The sequence below is a fragment of the Peromyscus maniculatus genome, chromosome 3 (assembly GCF_049852395.1).
Source record: "Peromyscus maniculatus bairdii isolate BWxNUB_F1_BW_parent chromosome 3, HU_Pman_BW_mat_3.1, whole genome shotgun sequence".
NCBI classification, from domain to species: Eukaryota; Metazoa; Chordata; class Mammalia; order Rodentia; family Cricetidae; genus Peromyscus; species Peromyscus maniculatus.
In genome coordinates, this window is record NC_134854.1 from 64,913,186 (window position 1) to 64,938,985 (window position 25,800).

At 45.1% G+C, this 25,800-nt stretch overlaps 1 protein-coding gene across 1 annotated transcript; it reads right to left on the reverse strand.

Annotated features, from left to right (window-relative positions):
* Positions 1–543: 543 nt before the first annotated feature.
* Pdia4 (protein disulfide isomerase family A member 4) lies at positions 544–24,593 on the reverse strand. The gene is made up of 10 exons (XM_006995420.4): positions 24,228–24,593; positions 19,184–19,358; positions 13,253–13,458; positions 10,887–11,025; positions 7,463–7,668; positions 7,189–7,347; positions 5,697–5,848; positions 3,856–4,012; positions 2,943–3,176; positions 544–1,301 (listed from the first exon to the last, which is right to left on the reverse strand). Exons 1-10 carry the CDS (start codon positions 24,313–24,315, stop codon positions 886–888), a joined length of 1,932 nt encoding a protein of 643 aa, XP_006995482.1. The 5' UTR covers positions 24,316–24,593; the 3' UTR covers positions 544–885.
* Positions 24,594–25,800: the final 1,207 nt, after the last annotated feature.

A 25,800-nucleotide genomic window follows, 5' to 3' on the forward strand; every position in this document is an offset into this window, starting at 1 on the left:
ATTTTCTCCATTATCAGCAGCCTACTATAATTTTTCTGCCAACTCAAGGTTTCTTGGTTTTTTGTTTTGTTTTTTTTTTTTTTTGTTTGTTTTTTTTGATTTTTCGAGACAGGGTTTCTCTGTGTAGCTTTGCGCCTTTCCTGGGACTCACTTGGTAGCCCAGGCTGGCCTCGAACTCACAGAGATCCACCTGGCTCTGCCTCCTGAGTGCTAGGATTAAAGGCGTGCGCCACCACCGCCTGGCTCAACTCAAGGTTTCTAAGTCTGGGCCCGAGATCATTTTATTTTAACAGTGGGACTGGTAAGAGAAACCAGTAGTGGTCACACTGTCACTACCCACACCCAGCATGTCCATCCACCATGTGATGCTGCTTCAGCCTGGACAGGGACATGGCTCAGAGGTCAGGCTGAAATGCCATCCTGGCTAGGTGGCAGGGGAGTTCTCACTTGGTGCCATTAACAGGAAGAAATCAGAAACAAACATACCAATGGTTATCTACTTTTAAGCTAAAAGCTGTTCGAACAAGAAAAAGGCAAACAACATGATCTGGCAAAGATTTTTTTAAACTTTAAATTAAAAAAACTCTCACACAGAAGATCCAAAACTTGTTTGAGGAAATACTAAAGTAAAAGGTTAAAAACCAAACAAAACAAAACCAAACAAATCAGATCCCAAATGATAAAAATAGATGTATCCTCCAAAAAAATGTGGTCTAAACTATCAAGTCATTCATGGCTATTCAGCACTCAGAGCATGAAGTGGCATAACAAAGCATTAGAAAAAGAAGTCAGGACACTGCCATTTCACTGACGGCTCATTGCTTGGTGGCCAATGCTGTCCACTACAGTGTCTGGTCCCTCCACCTCCTGCAGACCAGCAGGCCTTTAGAGCTCTTCCTTGCTCCTGCTCTTCTTTGTGGCGTGTTCATCTATAAACTTGCTCAAATGCTCCAGATCTCTGTCTCCGCCCTCAAATTTAATCGGGTTCTGTTTGTCCCCACTGGGGGCAAAATAGATGGTGGGGAAGCCCTCCACCTTGTATCGGTCGTTGGTGATATCGTTGGCAGTAGCGTCCATCTTGGCGATGACCAAGTCCTTCTGGCCCTTGTATTTCTTGCCTAGGTTAGTGTAGATGGGCTCCAGCTGCTTGCAGTGCCCACACCAGGGTGCATAGAATTCAATGAGGACATCCTTTCTGGGATCCATCACGATGGCATCAAACGTCTTCCCCACCACCACCTTGACTGGTCCCTTGTTGTTCTTGGGGACTGGCTGGGACTTGATGACTGGCTTCAGTTTTCCTGCCAACAACAGAAAGAGGTGTGAGTGCTTCAAGGCCACGGATTCTGGTACTCTAGCTGAACCAGCCACCCGGGCAACCGGAATCAGTGGCTCTCAGTTCTTAGCCCCCCTCTCTAAAACCTACCCCACCAATGAGCAATGCATGATAAAGCATCTTGTGCTCCCCTGGTCCCTGCAAAGTCCAGTCCAGCAGAGACAACACCCAGTGCGGGAGAGCTCCTGACAGCACTAGGACCAAGAGCCCGAAAGCCCTGTGGGGGCAAGATCAACTCTGTGATGCCAGAACTGACTGTCCAAAACGGGCAAGGGTTGTGGTAAGACACCACATGGCCAGCAATGAGAGTGAGGTGCTTTGGTTAGTCAAGATCAATAAAGATTATGTATGCTGAGAATTTCACATCAAGTGTTCCTCATGTTTAAAAGCCTGTTTCAAAGAGCTTTGAAATGTTTCCAAGATATACTAGCTCCTTTCCTAAAACCAAAACCAAAACCAAGCCAGGTGGTAATGATGCACACCTTTAGGCCCAGCACTCAGGAAGCAGAGGCAGACAGATCTGAGTTCAAAGCCGGCCTGGTCTACAGAGTGAGTTCTAGGACAGCCAGGACTGTTACACAGAGAAACCCTGTCTCAAGGACAAAACAAAACAAACAAAAACAAAACCAACCAATCAAACCAAAAACAAAGGAAAAGGGAAACACAAGACACAGTGACACAGAACTGTAATACCAGCTTTTGAGAGCCTCAGGCAGGAGAATCACAAGTTTTAGGCCAGCCTGAGATATGATGAAACCCTGTCTCAAAAATCAAAAACAAAACAAAGAACAGAGATTCTGTCTCTGGGCTCCCAAATCTGAGGTACAGGAGAGAAAAAATTAGAATCAGACTCATGAGCACAGTGGTGGTGGTGGTGGGAACAGGCACAGAGAGACACCAAGTCAAGTTCTGAAGTCACAGAGGTTTCAGCTGTACCCAGACTGTGCCCTGTCTGTCTGGGATGGATGCATCTGGAGATGCCCCCTGGAATCCCTGTCAACCAGTTTCTTAAGGCTGATGCTACTTAATAAACTCTCACCTGGCTTTTGCTTTCAAAGTAAATATTAAGCTTGCCAAAATGGAAAAACAAAACTAAACCTCCTAAATGTTCCAAAGTAACAATTAAGTTGCCTTGGTGACTCAGTTTGCGGGGACACACCCAGCCTTTCTCCAGGTAACGGAGTCAGAGAATGAGTTGCTTTGGACTTAGGAGTGGGGAGGGGAGGGAATGGTAGAGAACCTACTGGGTCTTTTTCTGCGGGCGGCTTTGGAGAGGACATTAGGTGCTTTCCTCTATCACTTGCCACCCTTTTCTTGATCGTTTGTTGCGGAGGGGAGAGGAGGGGGTGGGGCAGAGTCCTTTGCCGGCATGGAAGCTACAGGGATTTACCCGTCTTTGTCACCCAGTGCTGGGGTTACAGGCATGTGTGGCCACGCGCACCTTTCACATGAGTGTTCGGGATTTGAACAGCATGCCTCCTGCTTCCACAGCAAGCACCTACTGACACATATCCACGCCCCCTTGCACACTGCAGGATGCCAGATATTCCTTTGACCTGAGCAGGTTCTGTGTTTTCCCCAAAGGGAGACTTTGGGCTCAACTCACCTTTTTTAAAAGCTGTGACAAACTCCCGGAGAGTGTCTGAATCAAACTCTTCTGGCTCCATTGCAAACTTCTTCCCACTCTCATCTAGGATGGCCGCATTGACGTCCTCTCCACTCTCACTGAGCCCCAGGTCCTTCACCTCTGTGGCATAGTCTTCCTCGTCAGCAATGGCAAAGGTGTACTCGGGGAAGTCCTTGGCCACCTCCAGGACTTTGCTACGCCAAAACTGAGTAGCTGCAATGGACAAAGGCTGTGGACTAAGCGGCTGAGCACAGTAATAGTCCTGCCCTGGACTGTGAGATTTAGGATTCTGGCACTGATGTTCTCTGACAAGGCATAGATCCCAGATATACCTCCACAGGACAGAAAAGCACTCTGGGTCGAGCCACACCGTGTGAGCAGGTGACCTAAGTCCCAGCAGGGCTGTGCACTGGGGACACAGTGCTGTCTGGAGCCAGAAGCTGGTTCAGCACCAGATCTGCAACATCATCTCTAAGAAGGCACTAGGCTTGACTCTTTTCTTTTTAAATTCTATTTTCTTTCTTGTTATTTTAATTTTTACATTATTTATTTATTTTGCGGGCATGTGCATGAATAGGCACATGCTGTAAGAGCATGTGTGTGGAGGTCAGAGAACAACTTGTAGGAATTGGCTTTCTGTCCACCACCTCTGTCCTGGGGATTGAACCCAGGTCCTCAGGCTAGCACTGAATGTTTTTACTTGCTGAGCCATCTCTCTAGCCCTAGGTTTGACTCTTGACTCCCCTTTTGCTGTAACAGGAAGGAGAAGAGGTACTATAAGGCTCAACTGAAAATCCTATGCTATAAGTAAAATATGTCCACACCACTAATTTGAGGGCTCTAGAGTAAGATCTGCAGCCCCCACCCCCGAAAGGCCTTGGTAGGGTCTCACCAGCTCTGTAATCAAAACTGAAGTCCACACTGTAGTACACAACCACAAGGGGGCGCTTGGTGTACCGCTTGCCGTCATTAGAGGCTTTCCGATGGCCCACCAGGGGCAAGGCGTGTTTCACCACATAGTCCTTGATGGCTGACACTTCTGTGGAGCCCTGTTTCAAAGAGGGCACAGGTGAGGGAAAGCCGAACAAAGGAGGAGCTTTAGCTAATGTGCCGTCAGCGTCACTGTCAGACGCAGATGTTCTGGAGGGTTCAGAACAGGGGGCCAGGGGCCTTGTTCACTTGCCCCCCTCCAATCACACTGTAGTAACTCCCTCTCCATAGTCAACATTAACAGACCCCTTCTGTTGATTTGAACTCAAAAGCCCAACGAGAAAGCGCTTTAAGAGTCTTAAAAAGTCACCACACACAGACTGACCTGTGCAGGTCTTTCCATATTCAGTCAACCAGGCTCCGTAAGAGGCCTGAAGTCCATTTTATAGATAAAACTCCAGCTAGTAGGTGGCCAGGCAAAGCTTTGCTGTAGGCCACAAGTAACCAACCACACCTTTAATCTTCAGGTTGTACTAGAGAGCAGTGAAGCCTCAAATTAGAATTTAGAGCCTGACAAAGCGACATGGTGGGTGAGCTGCTCAACCACCGAGACCATCTCTTCTCTGGAGACTGTTCTGAGGGCTTGGTGCGGCCATAAACAGGTGGCTGTACTTCACTGGGCTCAATAATGTAGCCCTTTAACACCTAACCCTGTAACCTTTCTGGGGTATAAGGATCCCTTTAAGAATGTACTGAAGTGCCAGGAGCAGTGAGTGGCACACGCCTTTAATCCCAGCACTCGGGAGGCAGAGGCAAATGGATCCCAGTGAGTTGGAGGTCAGCCTGGTCTACAGAGCAAGTTCCAGGACAGCCAGAGTTGTTACACAAAGAAACTCTGTCTTGAAAAAGCAAACCAAGCAAACAAAACCATCTCCTTTTAAAATGGTTTCCAGCCAGGTGCTGGCAGCGCACGCTTTTAATCCCAGCACTCAGGAAGCAGAGGCAGGTGGATCTGTGAGTTTGAGGCCAGCCTGGGTTACACAGTGAGTTCCAGGAAAGTCTCCAGAGAAACCCTGTCGCAACCACCGCCCCCCCGCCAAAAAAAGAAAAAAAAAGTTAACAACTTTGCCTCCAAATTCTAAAAAAAAAAAAAAAAAAAAAAAAACAATTAAAAAACTTAACAATCCAGACCCCCTCTTGGGAGCACACTCATCTGAGAGCTGTGTCTGACCATAACGGTCCACAGCCCCAATGAGGATCCTTCTTTGGTTACATGGTCACTGACTACAGATGAAAACAAGAAGATCTGAAGGAGTCGTGGAACCACTCACTCTGAGGACACTGTGGTCTTCCTGTGGTTTGAATAAGCAAGGCCCCCATAGGGCTCATATATTCGAATGCTTGGTAGTCAGGAAGTGGCACTGCTTGAGAGGGATTAGGAGGTGTGGCCTTGTGGGATGAAGTTTGTCACTGGAGGTGGGCTTGAAGACTTCAAAAGTCCATGCCAGGCCCAGTCTCTCTCTCTCTCTCTCTCTCTCTCTCTCTCTCTCTCTCTCTCTCTCTCTCTCTCTGCCTATGGGTCAGGATGTACCTCTCAGCAACTGCTCCAGTGTTTGTAAGAGTTGCCTTGGTCATGGTATCTCTTCACAGCAATAAAACGGTAACTAAGACATGCATGCCACACCCTGTGGGCAGAGAAAACACTCCACATTTCCAAGTCCAGGTGTTGGTGCATGTGGAGTACCCAGGGGCTAGCACAGCATAACACAGGATGCTTCACATCCCTGAAGAGCCCTCACTCACCTGAACATCCATCACATTGCTCCTGGGCTCATACTTGGACTGGAATTTCTCAGGCTGCATCAACACCACCTTTCCCATTGAGACTTTCAAGAATTTAGCTATTTCAGTGCTGAACGTGTGGTGAAATTTGTAATCTTCTCTCAGGTTGTTAGCTGACAAGTTAACAGAATGAATTAACCTGTTAGATACCAGGGTTATGAGCCTCACTGGCCAGGCAAGGGCCTGAAGGGTTGACTACCACCGTAAATTCTGAATGGACAATATCCAGAGCTTATTTTTAAATATCCAGGAGCCTGTTTTTAAAACTCAGCACAGACGTAATATCTAAGTCTTCCATCTTAGAATTTTTCAGAAATACAAAAATCATGTTCATAGAAATTTAGAGCTATCTGTTAGAGCAAATGTCACCTTCCATCTACGACAAGTAGCAAACTGGCACTCGGGATGACAGGACCTCACAGAGGACATTCAAGTATCTCATACTCCAATGACCCGACACTGAGGTTTCAAGTGGTCATCCTGAGATTAGGGACCCTGCATTCGGCCAAAGCCCTGGGTAGGCTGGACTTTCCCTAGCTAAGTTTCTTCCTGATTAGTCAGGAACAGATAGATGATCGTTAACTAACCAATTAAGACCAAAGAAACATGAATTCAACTGAGCTCCTCTCTGAAGTTTTGACAAACCACCAGACTGAGTTGGGCATAGCAGTGTACACCTTTAATCCTAGTACCTGGGAGGCAGAGGCAGGCAGAACTCTGTTGAGTTTGAGGCCAGCCTGGTCTACATAATGAGTTCCAGGATAGCCAGGGATACACAGAGAGGTTTTGTCTCTCTAAATAAACAGACAAATCACCAGCCTGAATTGGAAGTATACACACAACTGTTGTTGTACCTCAGAGAAATCAGCATGAGGTGGCAAGTGGTATGCTGAGAGTGTACTTAGTAATGTAGACTAAGCTTTGTGTGTGTCAAAGGGGAGCTGAGGAAAAAATGGTAAGGAGGATCCGAAAATCTCCAACCCTGGGTTGATGGAGTGAGTCTGTAGCCATAGTTTTAATAACTAGCAAGAGCCAGGACTTGAACCCAGGTCAGAGGTGTTGCTCCCAAGAGCTGTTCTTTCTTGCACAGATACTCAGGAGAGAAGCAAGGCAAATAAGTTAAATTAATGTGACTGTGTGGAATGGGGGAGATGGTGCAGCTGGTCTGCATGCATTTAGCACGTGATTATGCAACCCACTAACTAGGACTAGGACTTGACCTACAGCCCTAGCCCAAGGCTGGAAAGCTTACTCCCAAAGGTAACACACTGGTTCTTCCATGGAGCCATTTGCTACACTTACTCTTTCTGTAGTACTATGGTACTACAGTTTGAGTCCAGGACCTCATGTGTACTGGACAAATAACCTACCACTATGCTAATTGTATGCAAAACAGCCTACTTCCCCAAAGCCTCAGGAGTGTGGCAGGGCATGTTGTTTTGTCAGTACTTACCAGCATCCTGATACTGCAGGTAGGCTGGGTCACTGTCTCCCTGAAAGACCCCAATGATGACTACATCATCTCCATCCTTCAAGAACTCCTGGACCTGCTTCAGGTTCAGAATCTCCTTTGAGGGAGGCCCAGATTGCTCAATCATGTAGTCAACAATTCCTAGGAGCAGAGCACATGTCTGAGGAAGGTCCTTGCAGCTGACCTCATCCTCTAGCTCCCAGCTGTATAAAGGAAGTTCCCTTTCCACACAGTATGAGGAAGGTAGCAGCCATACCATATTTCTCTCGTGGGCCATTGTAGTCAAAAGGCCTTCCTTTTCGAAAAATTTTCAAAGTGGGGTAGCCAGAGACACCAAACCTCTTGGCCAGGTCTGTCTGTTCAGTGGCATCAACTTTGGCTAGGGGAATTGGGGGAGAGCGCTTGCTGAGCTCCTTGGCTGCCTTCTCATATTCAGGGGCAAGTTTCTTGCAGTGTCCACACCTGCCAAAAGGAAGTCAATTCCATTAGGGACTTGTTTCAGCATGGATTCACTTACTAGCTAAGGTGCAGAGACCACTCTCATGTTCCTAAGCAACTCAGTTACATCCACCAAATCTTGGAATGTCTCCAAGACAGGCCCCACAGTACATGCCAAGTTTTTTGTTTGTTTGCTTTTCCCCCAAAGTTTTTCTGTGTAGCCTTCGCTGTCCAGGAACTTGCTCTGTAAACCAGGCTGGTCTCGAACTCAAGAGATTCACCTACCTCTGCTTCCTGAATGCTAGGATTAAAGGTGTGCACCACCACTGCCTGGCTAGCCAAGTTTTTAATAACATGAGCTTCCTGTCATGGCATTCACATGCTAGAGGCCCATGTATGTAGACAGAAGCACAACAAACTATGGTATGCTGTGGGACAGTCTTTCCGTATGCTGTGAATATATGCTGTTCCCATTGGTTAATAAATAAAGCTGCTTTGGCCTATGGCAAGGCAGGATAAAAGCCAGGCGGGAAATCCAAGCAGAGACACAGGGAGAAGAAGGGCAGAGTCAGGAGGACACCATCCAGCCACCCAAGGAGCAAGAAGCCAGCAAACCAGCAACACAGCCTTTATACAGCCACGTGGCAATATACAGATTACTAGAAATGGGTTGATTTAAGTTCTAAGTGCTAGTTAATAACAAGTCTGTGCCATGGGCCAAACAGTCTGTAATTAATAGTAAGGCTCTGACTGGTTATTCGGGAATAGGCAAGTGAGAGAGATTCGTCTGTCTACAGTGGTACAAAGTAAAACAATCTTAGTCTAGAGAGCCAATGTCCTGAGAAAGGAGAGGATTTTCTTGGTTGGGAACTGGAGGCTGCCAATGATACAAGTCAAGAATGGCTTCAGTGACAGCCATTGCTTTCTTAGCCTTTATCTACCACTGAGTGAAGACAAGACAACAGGTTAGCCGGATGTGAAGTCTGAGAGAGCCAACAACATGAACAAAGGAACAGAGAATCAGTGTGACAAATTCTTCTCCGGCAAACCAACCAGAGCAGGAGAGAACCACGGGCCAGAGGCATCTGCAATTAAGATTATTATGGTTAGCATAGACTATCTAGGGGCCAGAGTAGCAGCAGAGCACATGCCTAGCTGACTGGCACCCCGGGTTGACCTTTGACAGTATACATACCACCAAACAAAATGTAAATAAATGAAACAGACAATCTACACCATAAGACCCTGATGACTCTTATCTGACCCAGACACATCAGGTTCTCAGGTCCTCCCGGTTAACATTAACACTGTCTTGACCAGGTCCTTAATTAATTAAAGGTACATCCTACAACACATAAATTATCTGTAAGAAAAGATAACTCCCCTCTTAGGTGCCATGAGCTTATGAGGTACTTAATGAGGTGGCTAGGTTCAGGGTCTGCTATATGTAGCTCCTGAGTGGTCACTGCGGTGGTTTGAATGAAATGTACCCCATAGTCTTGGGCATCTGAATGCTTGGTTCCTATTTGGTACTGTTGTTTGGGGGAAGCTCAGGAGCTGTGACCTTGTTGGAGGAATCTGCGTCGCTAAAGAGAGCTTTCAGAGTTAAAAAGGCTCCCACTACTTTCAAGTTGCTCTCCGCTTCATTCTTACAGTTCCAGATGTGGTCCCTCAGCTTCCTACACCCGCTGCCATGTCTCCACTCTGCCATGGTACAGACCCTTATCTCTCTGGAACCATAAGGCCACATAAACCCCTTCTTCTGTACGCTGCCTGTGTTGTGGTGTTTCCTCATAGTAACAACACAGTCATAACCAGAAGGGTAAGTGGTCCGCTAGTACAATGCCATGTCCCCCACCGATGCCAGGTCCCTTCTAGAGCAGTGTAAGTAGGGTTCCAGGGGTGCCATGGGCTTTCCTGCCCCCCAATAAAGGTTGTTTCCTTCCCCCTCCCAGCCACCTTCCTCTCTGTCACCCTCTTGTGCTGTCATTTCATCTGTACACCCAACGATGAACTGACAGAGTGGTTTCTGCTGCAGAGTTTGGGCTCACACAGGCACTGCCTGGAGCCAGGGTACCCTACCCCTGTGCTAGGCATCAACCACAGCCTCTACCTGCTGATTCTAGGCCCAGAAGCTTCTTTTCCTTGCTGACACTCTGGGGCCTCACCCATGCAGACACTTGAGGACACTCTTTTAATGCCTTCTGCTCACATCCAGACTTCATAATTCAGTCTCTAGTCTGCATGGCCCATCCTGTAGTCTGACTTTCCTTTGGGCCACCAGCTCACAAGTAACAACGCGGAGACTTAATATTAATTATGAAAGCTTGGCCTTAGCTTAGGCTTTTTTCCAACTAGCTCTTATAACAAACTGTCTCTTTTCGTCTACATTCTGCCATATGGCTCGGTTACCTCTGTTCTGTACAATTGGTCTCATTTCTTCAGTCTCTGGTGAAAATGGGCCTAGATTCCTCCTCCCAGTCTCTCTCTCTGCCCGGAAGTCCCACCTATTCTCTCCTGCCTAGCTATTGGCCATTTGGCTCTTTATTAAATAAACCAAGCAGCAGGCGCCTTAGGCAGACACACATCTTTACAGTGTAAACAAATATTCTGTGCCACTATCCTGAAAAATGCCAAGTCTGCTAAAAACTAAGAAGCCCTGGCTGAGGGGTGAAGAATGCACCAGGACAAATGGTGCTACAGGCCACTTCCTGGGGGGTTCGGGGGCTCCCAGAGTTATACAAGCCTTTTCTCAGCCAGGTGTGGTAACACATGCCTGAGTTCCAGAACTCAGGAGGTCGAGGCAGGAGGACTGCTCCAAGTTGGGAGGCCAGCCTGGGGTATGTAGTGAACCAAAAAGCAGGCTTGAAAGACGGCTCAGTAGGTAAAAGTGCCTGTCATGCAAGGCAGACAACTGGAGTTCAATTCCCCCGAACAGAGGTGGAAGGAGATCACTCACTCCACAGCGCTGTTTGTTCTCTTACTGCCACATACCTGCTGTAACACACACACACACACACACACACACACACACACACACACACACACACACACGATAACACAGTTTAAAAGGAGAAGTTCCTTCCATATGCACTCCCCTGACTTCCTCTATAGCCAGCACACTTCCAGACTGCTGCCCCTGTGTTAACCTGTGCTGGCTGTGGCCTGCAACTCTTCATCAGTGCTTAGCAGGGTGCTGAACACTCACTACCTTTGTATCACGAACCCGACTGCCAACGTACCATGGGGCGTAGAACTCCACCAGAATGATGTCTGCATTATTCACAACATCGTCAAAGTTGTCTTTAGTCAACGAAAGCGTGACTTCAGGTGGAGGTGTCCAGTCGGGCTGGGAAACTTCTCTGACTTTGGCAACAATTTCTAAAAAATAAAACAGAAACAAAAGAGACTGAAGGTATTGCCACTCAAGCTAGCCAGTACTTTACCTCACCCCACAAGCTGGTGGAGAGTGGGGACAAAGTGCCAGGATCCACAAAGACAGTAGAAAATGTGTGACTTGCTGAGCTGATCTTCAATCAGAGCCACCTCAGAATTTGGGAAGACAATCAAGTCAGAAGGTCTCATTTCCAATATGCCATTTCTGCTGTCATTGAAGACTGTAGCCTTCTCTTGGTGGTATGCAATCTACTTTACTGAGTGATTTCCTCCATTCCCAGACTGAACCAGCTGCAGGAAAACCCTCAGTGGTCACCTCCAGCTGGGTTTCATTAAGAAAAATGTGGTGGTCTGAACAAGAATATTCCCTATGCTTGAATGCTTGGTCTCCCATCAGTGGAACTGTTTGAGAAGGACAGGAGGTGTGGAGGAGGTGTCACTGGGGGTAGGCTACGCAGTTTGAAAAGCCCATGCCAGGCCCAGTCTCACGCTCCACCTATGGATCAGGATGTAGCTTTCAGTAACTGCTTCAATGCTTGCCTGCCTGCCACCATGATGATAACGGATAAACCTTTGAAACGGCAAGTGAGCCCCCAATTAAATGCTTTCTTTTCTAAGAGTTGCCTTGATCATGGTGTCTCTTCACAGCAATAGAACCGTGACTAAGTCAGAAGATTATTAATCAATCTTGCAACATTCCTGTAACATATAGAAACTATGTACGTGTTCAGCCATGTGTATCTAGCACAAGCATCACAGGCATCATGAAACATGGATAAAAAAAAATCTAGAAAAATTCAGCGCTGGGAGTCTAATTAGTGAGAAAGAGGAGGGTTTATATGAGTGAGAATTGTTGAAACCAAGGTTGGTTAAAGCACAGGGACAAATAACCAAATGAATGGAAACACATGAACTATGAACCAAAGGCTGAGGGGCCCCCAACTGGATCAGGCCCTCTGAATAGGTGAGACAGTCAATTGGCTTGATCTGTTTGGGAGGCATCTAGGCAGTGGTACCAGGTCCTGGGCTCATTGCATGAGTTAGCTGTTTGAAACCTGGGACTTATACACGGACGCTTGGCTCAATCTGGGAGGAGGGGACTAGACCTGCCTGGACTGAGTCTACCAGGTCAATCTCAGTCCTCGGGGGAGGCTTTGCTCTGGAGGAGGTGGGAATGGGGAGTGGGCTGGGGGGAAGGGGAGGGGGCAGGAAGGGGGAGAACAAGGGAATCTGTGGCTGTTATGTAGAACTGAATGATATTGTAAAATGAAAAAATGAAATATTAAAAAAAAAAAATAGAAAAATTCAATGGCAAGAAAGAACCACCCTCTACAAGTTGTTCTTGGTCTCCATATACACACCGTGGCATGCTCATAACCGTAACACATGCAGATAAATAAATGAAATAAAAATGTTAATTAAAAATATAGCTAAGATAAATACCTATTTCTCAGAAATGGAGTCAATAGCTGAAGTGGAAAATAACACATTCTTAAAATAAATAGGTCAGCTAGGTAAGCAGCACACGCCTTTAATCCCAGCACTCAGGAGGCAGAGGCATGCAGTTATCTACGAGTTTGAGGCCAGCCTGGTCTACAGAGTGAGTTTCAGGACAGCTAGAGCTACATAGTGAGACCCTGGCTAAAAAAAAAAAAATCAAAACTACAAATATAAGGCCAAGGCTGAGGAGGCGGCGGCAGCGCAAGCAGGAACACTTTTGCTTACTATGTAAGATACTCTGGGTTTGATTCCCAGCACAAATATATATTTGATTCTTAGAACCAGGAGCTGTAAACTTTGCTCTTTACTACAGATATCACCAAGAGTCAAGGAGACCACTGCTGCCAAAGAACAGTCTTCAAACTGAAGGCTGCATGAGACGCATCTCCACATGTTCACTATATGAACCGCTCACACCCACATATTAAAATTCACACAGAGGGTATGGCAACAGGGATGAGAATCCACTCTGACACATGCGGCTATAAAGGTTCCAAAATGGGCCTGGAAGCCAAGGCTTAGAGCTGGGTGCGATCTGTTTATCTTTTTCTTTTTCCATGTATGGATGTATATTTTTAAAGCATGAAAGGAGGCATGTCCTTGGCTGAAGACAATAATTTTTGTGTGTGAGTATGCATGTGTTTTCTTTCACATGTGTGTATATGGGCATGTGGAGGCACCATTCCCCAACAGCTCAAGTCCTGGTGCTCACCTTCCTGGGTCCTGGAGCCCTCATAGTCAACAGCCTGTCCCTTCTTCAGGATCTTGATGGTGGGATAGCCACTCACATCAAATCTGCTCGCCAACATGGATGCTGAGGTTGCATCAATCTTTGCAACAGCAATGGGAGGATCATTATCCTTCAAAGTGCTGGCAATTTTCTCATATTCTGGAGCAAACTGCTTGCAATGTCCACACCTAAGAAATTAAAGGAAGAAGAAAAAGAATTACCTGTATCCATGGAGATTGAAATCTAATAAGACATTTTAAGAAATGGAGGCTTTATGGAAAGACTTGTAGCTGAGACATACCACACATAACAAATAAGGAAAGTCACAGGAGCTGTGAATTCTAGCTTTAGCCTTGGGCAAATACTTTCAACTCTAAACCTACATGACTGTTTCTATTACACTTGGCCCTCCATGTCCATAAGAGCCCATTCACAGAATGGATCAAAATTAAACAAGAACTGTGGATGTAGCTTAAGTGGTACAGTGTGTGGAATATTGCTTTACACTATGTGAATATGTCATTGTGACTTGTTTAATAAAGAAGTTGACTGGCCTATAGCAAGGCAGGATAAGGTCAGGTGGGAGAACCAGACTAAGAGGATGCTGGGAAGAAGAGGGCAGAGTCTCGGGAATTGAGAGACAGACATACTAAGAAAAGCTACTCAGACACATGGCAGAATGTATATAAGAAATATGAGTTAATTTAAAATATAAGAACTAGCTAGTAACAAGCCTGAACTACTGGCCAAGCATTTATAATTAATAGTAAGTCTCTGTGTGGTTATTTGGAAACTTGCTGGCAGGATATGGCGCCCACTGCCGGGCAACGTAGATAAAACCTGAGAAAGCTTAAAAAAAAAAAAATTCCCAAACACAGAAAAAGGGAACCAAACTTGGTTTCTTTGTAACCAACCACCTTTCCTTGGGTAGGCTCGATGCTAACAGTAAACAGGACAGCTTCCTGGCTTGTGGCTAGGGGCTAACATGGGCACAGCTCTTTAAAGACACAACAACTTCCCAGAGCTGGGACAATAAACATGACTCCAGGCAGTGCCTCCAACATAAAGCTAAGCTCTCAGGAAAAGGAGGGTGGAAGGAGCCAACTCCCAACAACCATCATGCACTGGTGCCATTCGCTAAGCTGAGCAATGCTGGTGGCTGACACAATTGTTAAAGATTCGTCTCATGTGATCAAAAAACAATACTGATGCTCAGCAAAGACAGAATGGGGAAAAAAAACCTCTAAACAGGTTACAGTGGGGTTAAAAATATCCATAGGCTTGGGAGAGAAAAGAGAAAGGGCAGAGAGTCATAGACTAATACATAGTTTAAAAACATTCAAGTCCTTAAAAAGGAATAAAGTAAAATTTTTTTAAAAAAGCCATGTAAAGACGAGAAATACAAAGAAACTGGATGCTGTACATTATTGTGCTGTCTTTAAATTTTTGATTGCTAATAAAAGAGTTGCTAAGAGACATTTGATTATGAAAGCTGCTAGATTAAACCAACCTATATATTTTAGAAGTCAAAATGGAAGTCAAAAGGTATGTTGCTTTGGGGAAGAAGTTAGGCTTTTATTTCCACAGGAAACGAGAAGCTGTGGATTTATTCCAGGGTGATATGGATCAGGTTTGATCAGGGAAGACCCCCTGAAAATTCTGGCTACAGACATAAAAAATAAACCTGAAAAAAACAAAACAAAAACAAAAACAAAAAAACCCACATAACATATATTTTACCTACTCAAACATAAAACAAAACAAAAAAAAATCATCTTTGACTAACTTGTGTACAATACACAGTCTATACTTGTATTAATACAGATATGTATGTTACCTTTAAAAGTTTATATATTTTCAGAACAAGGGGACCAGACACCAATGAAAACAGATGGCCTGGGTGATCCAGAATTTCAAAATGCTCCTGTCACAATCTCCTCAGAATTCTGCAAACCAGAACAGCTTCAAGGCTGCTGGCTGAGATAGTCTAGTCTCACAAACTACTACAGCCAAGACTTAACCATTACCCTGATTTTCTCAAGGTTCCTCCAAAGATACCACCACCCACAGACAACAGGAAGTAGTCTAGAGAACAACACCCATATTCCCAAGAGATGGATTATGGATGTTTGTCATTGTTTAGGGGGTTTGGTTACAAGCTGTTATTGGTCATAGTTTAAAAAAAAAAAAAAAGCTAAACAAAAGAGTTAAAGATCTCTTCTTTAATTTATTTTTTGTTTTTGTTTTGTTTTCAAGACAGCATTTCTCCGTGTAGTTTTGGGCCTGTCCTGGATCTCACTCTGTAGACCAGGCTGGCCTCAAACTCACAGAGATTCACCTGGCTCTGCCTCCCGAGTGCTGGGATTAAAGGCATGCACCACCACCACCCACCTCAAACATCTCTTTCTAAAGGAAGAAAGGAGGATATGATACAGAAATGATAGGAAAAAAGGGTAGATTATTGAATCTACTTTAATCCAAAAAAACCAACTATTAATCTCAAAATATTTTTACATAGGTATGGATTCTGGTTTACTGATACAAACTTAAAATTATTTTTGTTATACTATATGAATGTTTCTACTCTTGTTTGGGGTATTGTGTTTACTCATCTCATTTAAAAATGTAATGTAAAATTAAAAATACAGGCTAGTAGTCATCTGTAATAATCAAACTTGTCATATTAGGTATGTTGTTAAGGCTAAACAGATATATTTAGATAGATAGATGGTCTTCAAACACTTTAAAGACCTACAGAATATGGCATTTAGTATGTTTAATAGCCTAAAGTTTTTCATGACAGTGAGACATGTCTGCTCCTGACAGTACCAATTTACTTCAAAAAAAGATGATGAGCATCAAAGAATCTCTGCAAGGAGTTTGCTGTCATTATGACAAAAGTTAGCCATTTGGGCAAAAGACTGCCCATGCCTCAATTACTGACATGATACTATCCAAACTGGACTAGCAGGATGCAAAGAAAGCAACTGATAAACTTTGCCAAGACAAAATAGGACAGACCTTAAAACTCTCTGCTTCTCAAAAATGTCTGTCAGGTATACTAGGCCTATAAGCCCAAGTTGGATGCCCCAACATTACAGAAAAACTCTGGGTTACTGTCCAGGCAGCCAGATGTCCCTGTCATTAGTTAACATTACATCTTTCTGGGGTCTTTGACGGAGTTAAAGACTAAATAATCAGACTTAAAAGTTTTCCTTAGTTATGAAAAAAGTAAATTAGGTATAAAACCTTAAACTCACAAAGATAAGATAAATAATGAAGTTTTTTCTCCAAACATGCCAAATACAAATGGACTGGACATTGTAAGTGCAATTCTTAGTTGATAACTGTTTTTTTTTTATATATATATAATTTTTCTATGTTAAAGTTAAAACCTTCCTTTTTTTATTTAAACAAAAAGGGGAAATGTGGACTATTCCCTTACACTGTGTGAATATATGTCACTGTAATTGATTTAATAAAGAAGCTGACTGGCCTATAGCTAAGCAGGATAAGTTTAAGCGGGAGAAACAGACTAAGGGGACACTGGGAGGAAGGGAGCGGAGTCTCGGGAATCACAAGGAGAAGCAGAGAGGGGATGAACTTGCTGTATTGCTGTACTGAGAAAAGGTACCAAGCCACATGGCAGAGCGTAGATAATAAATATGGGCTAACTTAAAATGTAAGCATTAGCTAGTAACAAGTGTGAACTATTGGATGAGAATTTATAATTAATTATAAGTCTCTGTGTGGTTTGGGAACTTGTTGGTGGGACAGAAATGTCTGCCTACAAGAGTGCTTGCCTTGTGTGCAAGGCCCCACATTTGACCTCTAGCGCAGCAACAAACTACCGCATCTGTACTGATTTTGACTTTCTTATCATTATTCCCTAATCAGAGCAGTGTAACTATTTAAATAACAACCAGATAATAACCAGACATGATTTAAAGAATATGAGAAGGTATATACAAGTCATATATGATACCATGGCATTTTATAAAAGGGATTTAAGCATCTATGTATTTAGTTGTTTACAGGGTACAGGGGAAGCTGGTTTCATGTGCAAATCTGTCTTAAAAGTTTGGCCAGTGACTTTCTTTATGGGGTCTATGAGGTTAAATTCTTCACATAGGAATTTTTTTACACTCAATCTGAACACATTGTGGCATTTCCCAGATGCTTCCTGACTTACAAGGACATCAGCAGTCTGTCAACATGTAAACGGTTACTGTTATTTGAAAATGACCTACCAGGCAGGAGAGGTGGCTCAGTGGTTAAGAGCACTGGCTGCCCTTCCAGAGGTCCTGAGTTCAATTCCCAGCAACCACATGGAGGCTCACAACCATCTTTAACTGTAGCCCTATGAGAACTGTCGCCCTCTTCTGGTGTGCAGATGTAAATGCAGATAAAACATCCATATACATAAAATAAATCTCAAAAAAATTTTTTTAAATAAACTAGTAGGTTGGAAGTAGAGCTCAGTAAAGCACTTGTCTAACATGTTCAAGGCCCTGAGTTACATTCCCAGAACCACAAAAAGAAAGTTGCTAAAAATGAACTAATAAGCATCACTTTTTATTCAGGGTTGTCAAGATGACTCCGTGGTTAAAAAAGCTTGTTGTGTAAGCCCAAGGATCTGAGTTAAATTCCTGGATCCCAAGATAGGCAAAAACTGACCCCCAAAAGTAGTTCTAACTGCTACACACACTTTATGGCACAAGTACACTACACTCTCACGCACATTATAATAGTAAATACGATAAAAAAAATTTTTTTGGTTTTGTTTTAATTTCTTTTAAGATTTATTTTTATTTGCACTGATTTTTTTTTTTTTGGATGTTAGTTTATTTGCCTGTATTTATGTCTGTGTGAGGGTGCCAGATCCCCTGGAACTGGAGTTACATATAGACAGTTGTAAGCTTCCATGTGAATGCTGGGAATTGAATCCAGGTTCCAGTGCTCTTAACTAGTGAGCCATCTCTCCAGTCCCCTTGTTTTAATTTCTAACACAACAAATGATAAACATGACCCACATAAAAAGCTCTTTGGGGCCCTCAATCTAGAGTGTTAAGAACTCTTGCAATAAAAAAGCATAAAAATAGCTTATCTATAAAACAAGAACATAACCTCAGAACTGCTAAAAGGATTGTTATTTTATAGAAAACAATGGAATGCTTTAACCCCACATATTAGAAAACTAATGTGAGAACATCTACCACCCCAGAAGCGAAACAGAGAGAGCACAGGAGGAAGAGAAAAGAACAGAGGGCTCTGAAATGCAAAGCAGCAGAAGAGAAGTCAGGGGGATAACAGTTTCCACGCACTAAGTCGTGAGGGGTAAAACAGGAAAAGAATTTGTATTTGCTTCCCCAAAGCTCTGCACATGGGAACAAAAAACGAAACAACAAAATATCCCCACGGTCGGTCAACAGCTTGCACCTGGGGTTGCCTTGGCCAGCCTATTCAGGAACACACTACCTCTCTACGGTGAGGGCTGGCTAAAGGCTGCCGCTGCCAGCTGAGCAAGGACTGAGCCTCTAGTTCCCAATACTCTGACATCAAGAGCTGGAGTTCTAGAGCTGGTGGAATGATGGCACAGCAGGGAAAGTCACTTGCCACCAAGACTGATGATCTGAGTTCTATCTCCCGGATCCGCAATGACAGAGGAAATGACTCCTGCAAGCTGTCCTTACATCAAGCACGCCATGGCACATACACAAAATAACATAATCAAGAATATAATAATAATAGCCATCTAAAAACACAATAATAAAATAAAGTACTAGAAAACAGGAAAGAGCTGGAGCTCTTGCAGTCAGACTCTTCATTTCGACTAGGCCCTGAATGACCGAGGAGGTCAAGCACGCATCAGAGAGGCTGTGCAGCTGTGAGGACTGATGTGCTGGTGCTTACCACGGTGCATAGAACTCCAGTAGCACTGTATCTCTGTCAGCCACAAAGTTGTCAAAGTTTGCATCATTCAAGACCAAAACACCATTTTCTTCCTTAACTTCCAAGTCATCTTCCTCCTCTTCATCTTCCTCCTCCTCCTCTTCATCCTCAATGGCATTTTCTGTATCTGAAGCATCTGACCAGAAAATACCCATGCTGGTTAGAAAACTCACGACTGTTTCGCAACTTTGCCAGCAGCCCAAACTCTCAAAACCAGTCATGGGGGCTGTACATTCTATCCTAGAAATCCTGTTCCACGTCTGCATACCATGTAGGGTGATTCAAATGCCCTAGGACATAGATGTAGGATCAGCATGCCATGGGCTCAAAGTCCACTGTCCTGTTTTCCAGGACCTCAATAAACCTTCCCCAGTGACACTTTACCTGCCTGTTCCCCCCAGATATGCAGAAACCCAGGATTCACTCTCTGGTATGTACCTAAGTTCTACTTCTGAAAAAGCTCTGTCATTTTTACTTCACATCTTTAAAAACAGCCCATAGGTCTTATTCTTCAGGAGAAGAAGACAGAGACATACGCTTTTCTTAGAAAACCAGCTCCGAAGCTGGGCGGTGGTGGCGCACACTTTCAACCCCAGCACTTGGGAGGCAGAGGCAGGCGGATCTCTGTGAGTTCGAGGCCAGCCTGGGCTACAAAACAGCACAGAGAAACCCTGTCTCGAAAACAAAACAAAGCAAAACAAAAAACAACAACAACAAATCAGCTCTGAGTAATACTCAGAGAGGAAGAGGCTTTGAGACAACAGCTTTACAGACGTATGGAACCAGCGTGCATTACACCAAGAGGAGCCCAGGCTGACCTTGAACCTGCCCCTGCCTCCCAAGTGAGGGGATGAAAGGTGTGTGTAACGGCAGTACACAGATCTATGTGCTGCAAGCACACTGCTCCTTTCACCCTGAAGCCAGAACGTGTCAAAGGGCCAACTCTTTTTTCAGAAGCTCAGTCAAGAACACTGCTAGTTACTGTCTGGGACTGTGAGTGCACTCAGGGCCTGAAACCTGTTCCCAGGATCCCGGGACCCCTGAGACTTGTGGAATGTATTAAGTAACCGAGCGTTGGCTCTATAATTGTGGGTACAAGGAGACCCTGTGTTACACCCACACCGCTCTTTCACAACTCTGAAGCTCTGGGGTTTTGGGGTCAGCTTTGATGAAATTTACCAGCCTGTAAAATTATAAAAACTCTACCTCCATTTCATCTCTATTAGTCACATTTTACTCACTTCCCCCCAACTCCACACTACCTTCTCCTGCCTTGCACATCCTTCCCTTCAATTTAGACCTGCATTCTTCCTTTGTTAGAGGTAAGAGAAATAGCTCTAAAATGCCCATTTTCAGAGTAGAAACCAAGCTGGCTTGTGCTTCTCTCGCCCACTGCTTCCTCCTGGGCACCATCAAAACAGGCGTTAAGGACAGGGAAGAATCAAGGGGACAGGCTCTCAGGTGTGTATCCAGGAAGAGCGGAGCAGAGCGGATATGGATCCCTGATTGACGTCTGACAGCACGAGGGTAGCTGTTTACTGCATGACTGCACAGTAAGTTCATCACTACTACTACCGGGGACCTCTCCTGATTAAACACACCCGAGCTCTGGGGAGATGGTGGCTAAGAGCGCTTCCACTCTCCTGGAAGGCCTGGGATCCAATTCCGTGCAACTACCTGGTGGCTCACAACTGTCTTTAACTCCAGCTCCAGGGGATCCAGCTCCCTCTTCTGGCCTCTGCAGGCACTGCACACACATGGTGCATACACAGGCACACAGATAGGCAAAATACCCAAACACACAAAATTTAAAAAATAAATAGCCAGGTGGTGGCGGCACACCCCTTTAATCCCAGCACTTGGGAGGCAGAGGAAGGTAGATCTCTGAGTTTGAGGCCAGCCTGGTCTACAAAGTGAGGTCCAGGACAACCAGCGCTATTACACAGAGAAACCCTGTCTCAAATAAAAAAAATAAGCATGTAGATAAATATGATGATTTGGGGAGCCAGACAGTTTAGTGGTGAAAAGCACCCCATCTTCCCAACCCCATCCCCAATTTGGAAAACTGAAAGGTTGATACCTCTGCAATTTGAGAAGAGGACTAGCTCTATTAGTCTTTTTGTTTTGTCATGGAGAGATCAAACTCAGGGCCTTGCACATTTGAGGTAAGTGCTATACCACTGAATTACATCTTCAATCAATAGTTTTTAATCCTGTCTATCAGAAACCAACACAGTCCTGAAAGCTAACCACCCCACATCTTACTACAGATTACTTCTCACTAGGCTTCATTTTTTTTTTCCTTAGAGAATCTCATGTATCCCAGGCTCTCTTTAAACTTCATATGCAGCAGAAGATGGCCTTGAACTGATTTTTGTCTCCAACTCTGGAATGCTAAGATTACAAGTACATGTCACCATGGTTAGTTTAAGTGGTACGAGTGGTTGAATTTGGGGGCTTCATGTATAATACTCATGACTCAAGCACTGCACAAATTCAGCTATACTCCCAGATTGGATGTCACTTTTTTGTTTTGTTTTGTTTTTGTTTTTTGTTTTATGAGACGGTTTCTCTGTATAGCTTTGCGCCTTTCCTGGAACTCACCTGGTAGCCCAGGCTGGCCTCGAACTCACAAAGATCCGCCTGGCTCTGCCTCCCGAGTGCTGGGATTAAAGGCATGCACCACACCACCCAGCCTGGATGTCACTTTTAAAATCGACATTCTAGCCTAGAAAATATATCCGAAATTTCCCAGTGCCTTCTGAAAGGGTGCAGTCTTCCTTAGCATGAAGCAAACGAAACATTCCATATCCCCCTTCACATTAGTTAGCCCACAGTGTAAGGCTGGCCACTCCTGAAAGGTGGGGAATGGAACCAGATTACTGGAATCCCTTTCAACAACATCTGAACAAATCTGATGATAACACTGCATCCCTGACCAGACCAGGCACTGGCAGTTACTGACTCGGAGGATGCCCCTGCTTCTTCAGTGGGCCACACTCCACCCTGCCAAGGAGGAGCTACTATCAGCCAGACAAACACTCTTTAGGCCAACATCAAACTGTAAATAGTGAACAACAGAAAAAGAAAGGTGACTAATGATTAATTATTACAAATGATACTTAGTATGGACCAAGCACCAGTGAGTGAAGCTGAATTCTCTCTCTCCCTTTGTAGTGCTGGGGATGGAATCCAATACCTTGTACATGTTAGGTAAGTGATGGTATCACTGAACCACACAGCCAGCCCCACCAAACTTGAGGACCTAGCCCACGAGGGCTGTCACTGGTCCAGACACAACAGATTCCTGGGTTCACCCAGTGCAAACTGTTTCCCAGGGACTGCACCAGTGACCCAAAAGATAGGTCACTGGCTAGTCTAAACAGCCTTTGAAGTCTACTCACCCAGGCCTCTCAAAATTTCACACTACACAGCATTTTAACCCCAGCACTTGGAGGCAGAGGCAGGCAGATCTCTTGAGTTCATGGCTAGTAGTGAGCTCCAATCCATATAATGAGACCCTGTCTCAAAGAAACAAAAATCACCCTAAAACAGACCACTGCCTCAAAAACCAGGGGTTTTTGTTTGTTTGTTTTTAGCTATGTTCTAAAAGTATCCACCAAATCACATTGATTCTCAAACTTACTTTTTTTTTAAAGATTTATTTATTATGTATACAGTGTTCTGCCTACATATATGCTTGCAGGTCAGAAGAGAGCACCAGATCTCATTATGGATGGTTGTGAGCCACCACGTGGTTGCTGGGAATTGAACTTGGGACCTCGGTAAGAGCAGCCAATGCTCTTAACCTCTTCAGCCCCTATTTTCTGTTTGTTTCTCTGTGTAGTTTTGGTGCCTGCCCTGGATCTTGCTCTGTAGACCAGGCTGGCCTCGAACTCACAGAGATCCGCCGGGCTCTGTCTCCAGGGTGCTGGGATTAAAGGTGTGCGCCACCATCGACCGACAATTCTCAAACTTTCACGTGGGCTTCCTCACCACTCCCCAAGTCTATTCTGCCATAAAAAGTGAAAAACTTGCTTCTGCCCTCTTCCTATTTTGGTGTGTTTTGGGTCTCTATAAGAAAGGAACACTCAGCCGGTTTGGATAAAAGTACCAAGATATCCTTGTAGGCAGGACAGATACTTGGCTCCCTTTTCATTTTTACTTTTCTGCCTGAGCAAAGACTCGTGAATCAATGATCCACCACGGATCTTACTCAACCTAAGAGTATAAAGTTCACATTCCCCCCTACACACTAATCTTAGAAAATGGGGTTTGTTTATATTAGAATAAGAGTAACAAGCTAGTGGTTAGAATGGGAAAGGTGTCGATCAGATCTGTTCTCTAGGAACAGCGATTTTAACTAGTACTTCCTAATTTCAAAGTTCTCATGTTTTCGGCTAGATGATTTCGAAGAAAAGGCGGAGGCATACGTCTATGGGTTACATGCACTGTTCCTACTACAGTACACGCCTCATCAACCTCGACTCTCAAAACCCGGTGCAGAGACTGGCAAACAGGTGCTGAATAAAATGTTTGTAGAAGGAATGGTAGCTCCAGTTTCCACGAAAGACGAAAACAAAGCCTGCGTTATTTCCAAATCCCACTTTGGAAAGTAGATGCCCGATATCCGCAACTGCCTCTTACACGTCCAACTAGAGGCTCTCCCGCCTACATCCCGTTTCTAAAACCGGTTTTGGAAACAACGTCTGACCTTCCCTCCATCGGAGTATTCTCCAGGAAATTTTACTCACCTGGGCAGAGGAGCAAATCTCAGCAATGAAGAGGCCAGTTGCAAATCCCTCCACGTCTTAGGCTCGAGTAGGGATTCATAAGACCCAAACCCCTTGACTGGGTACTACACTAAAACTCCAGCAAGTTCGCTGCGCCCGGGTCACTAATTTCGCAAGGGTGTGTGTGTGTGAGTGAGTGAAGCACCCTATCAGGCCCCTTTGCAACCCACGCTAGGTGTTCCCAGCCAGCGCCGGCCCGCCCACCCGCTCACCTTCCTGCGCATCGGCAGCGCTCGCCGCAGCCAGCAACTGTGTCAGCGCCAAGAGCAGGACCAACAGCCAGGCTTTCCGGAGCTTCATGGTGGGGCGCGGAGCGAGGCCTGCAGGGACGGGCCACCGCGGAGCTCTCACGGACCTCCCGAGCGAGGCCGGAGCGCAGCAAAACCTCCAGGAAGTTCTGCTCGGCGATTGGCTAGTGGCGAGGAAGCCGCGGGCCGGCCAATCCCCGCGCGAATCGGGACGAGAGCCGTGGCGCCCCGCCCACACCGACACCTCCCCGCCGCCGGAGCCCTGTGCGTCGGCGCGCCCAGCAGCTCCGCGTTTAAAACTCCGAGCCCTAGCATGAGGTGCCCCCTTCTGATTGGCTGCGCCGCGACCACCAATCACCGGCTGCCACTCGGTTTGCCTGGAGCGCCTAGGCCTAGAAAGAGTGCGGGGAGAACAAAGGCGCCTAGCCCTGCCCAGGGGGCGGGGCTTGGGCGCTCCTCGGGGAGGGATTGGTGGGAGGCCCACTCCCTTAGGTCAGCTAAGCAGGAAGAACACGTGTAAGTCACTCAAAGGAAAGGTGGGTGCAGGTCTAGGACTTTGTTAGGGTCCCACCTGCCCCAGTCCGGGAAGACTGGAAACCAAAGTGGACAGGGCTACTCATTTGGGAAAAAGGAGAGATCGAGGTCCTTGCTGCCTCTGTTCGCATGTTCTTTGGCTTCTTGGTTTTTCTGTTTGGGCATTTTACATGTTTGAGTTTCTTTCCTGGATGTTAGGTTGGGAGGGAAGGAGTATGAAGTAGATTAACTGAGAGCTGGATGTGCTGACCCATGCCTGTGGAGGCAGACTCATGACTTCTAGTGAGATCTTTTCTCAAAAAAAGGAAGGAAGGAAAAATCAGAACTAGAACTGCAAGGCTTGCTTAGTCTATGATTTTCTTTAGAAAAGAAAAATTAGGCAATCTCGTGACTTAGGTGTAGAAGTAAGAGTGACTGTTCTGGAGAAGAAACTAGGTCTGCAGCCAGGGAAGAAGCCGGTGCTGGTATTAGGGCTAACACCTGTGGATTAAATGATCTGAAGGGATACAGACGACCACTGAGGCTAAATAAATAAAACTCTGAGTCCATCAGTACTTTCTTACATATACAAGAGGAGGAAGTGAGCTATACATAGGACTACTCCCGTGGGGTGTCATTGTAACACTATTAGGCTAGGTTACTAGGCCAATTTGAATGTATGTTTTCCTTTACTCCTGCAGAGCTCTCTAGAGAAGCAGCCCACTGGGAAAGAGTCCTGATCGTTTAGATTTCCCGTCTACAGAAGAATCTGTGACAATTCTGGCATACATGTCCACAATCAGAAGTTCAGATTATATGTTTTGAAAATTAAGACCAGACAGGCACACACCCTCTATGCTCTGGACTCATGAGGTTTATTACGTCACACAAGATGACAACAGTTTCTTGTATTTTCTGAAGAACTCAACGATGGTTCCACCCTTTTTTTTTTTTTTTTAATTCTGATGTAACTCTTTTCAGTAGAACGGGAAGCAAGGGAAGCCTGAAGAAACGAATTTATTTT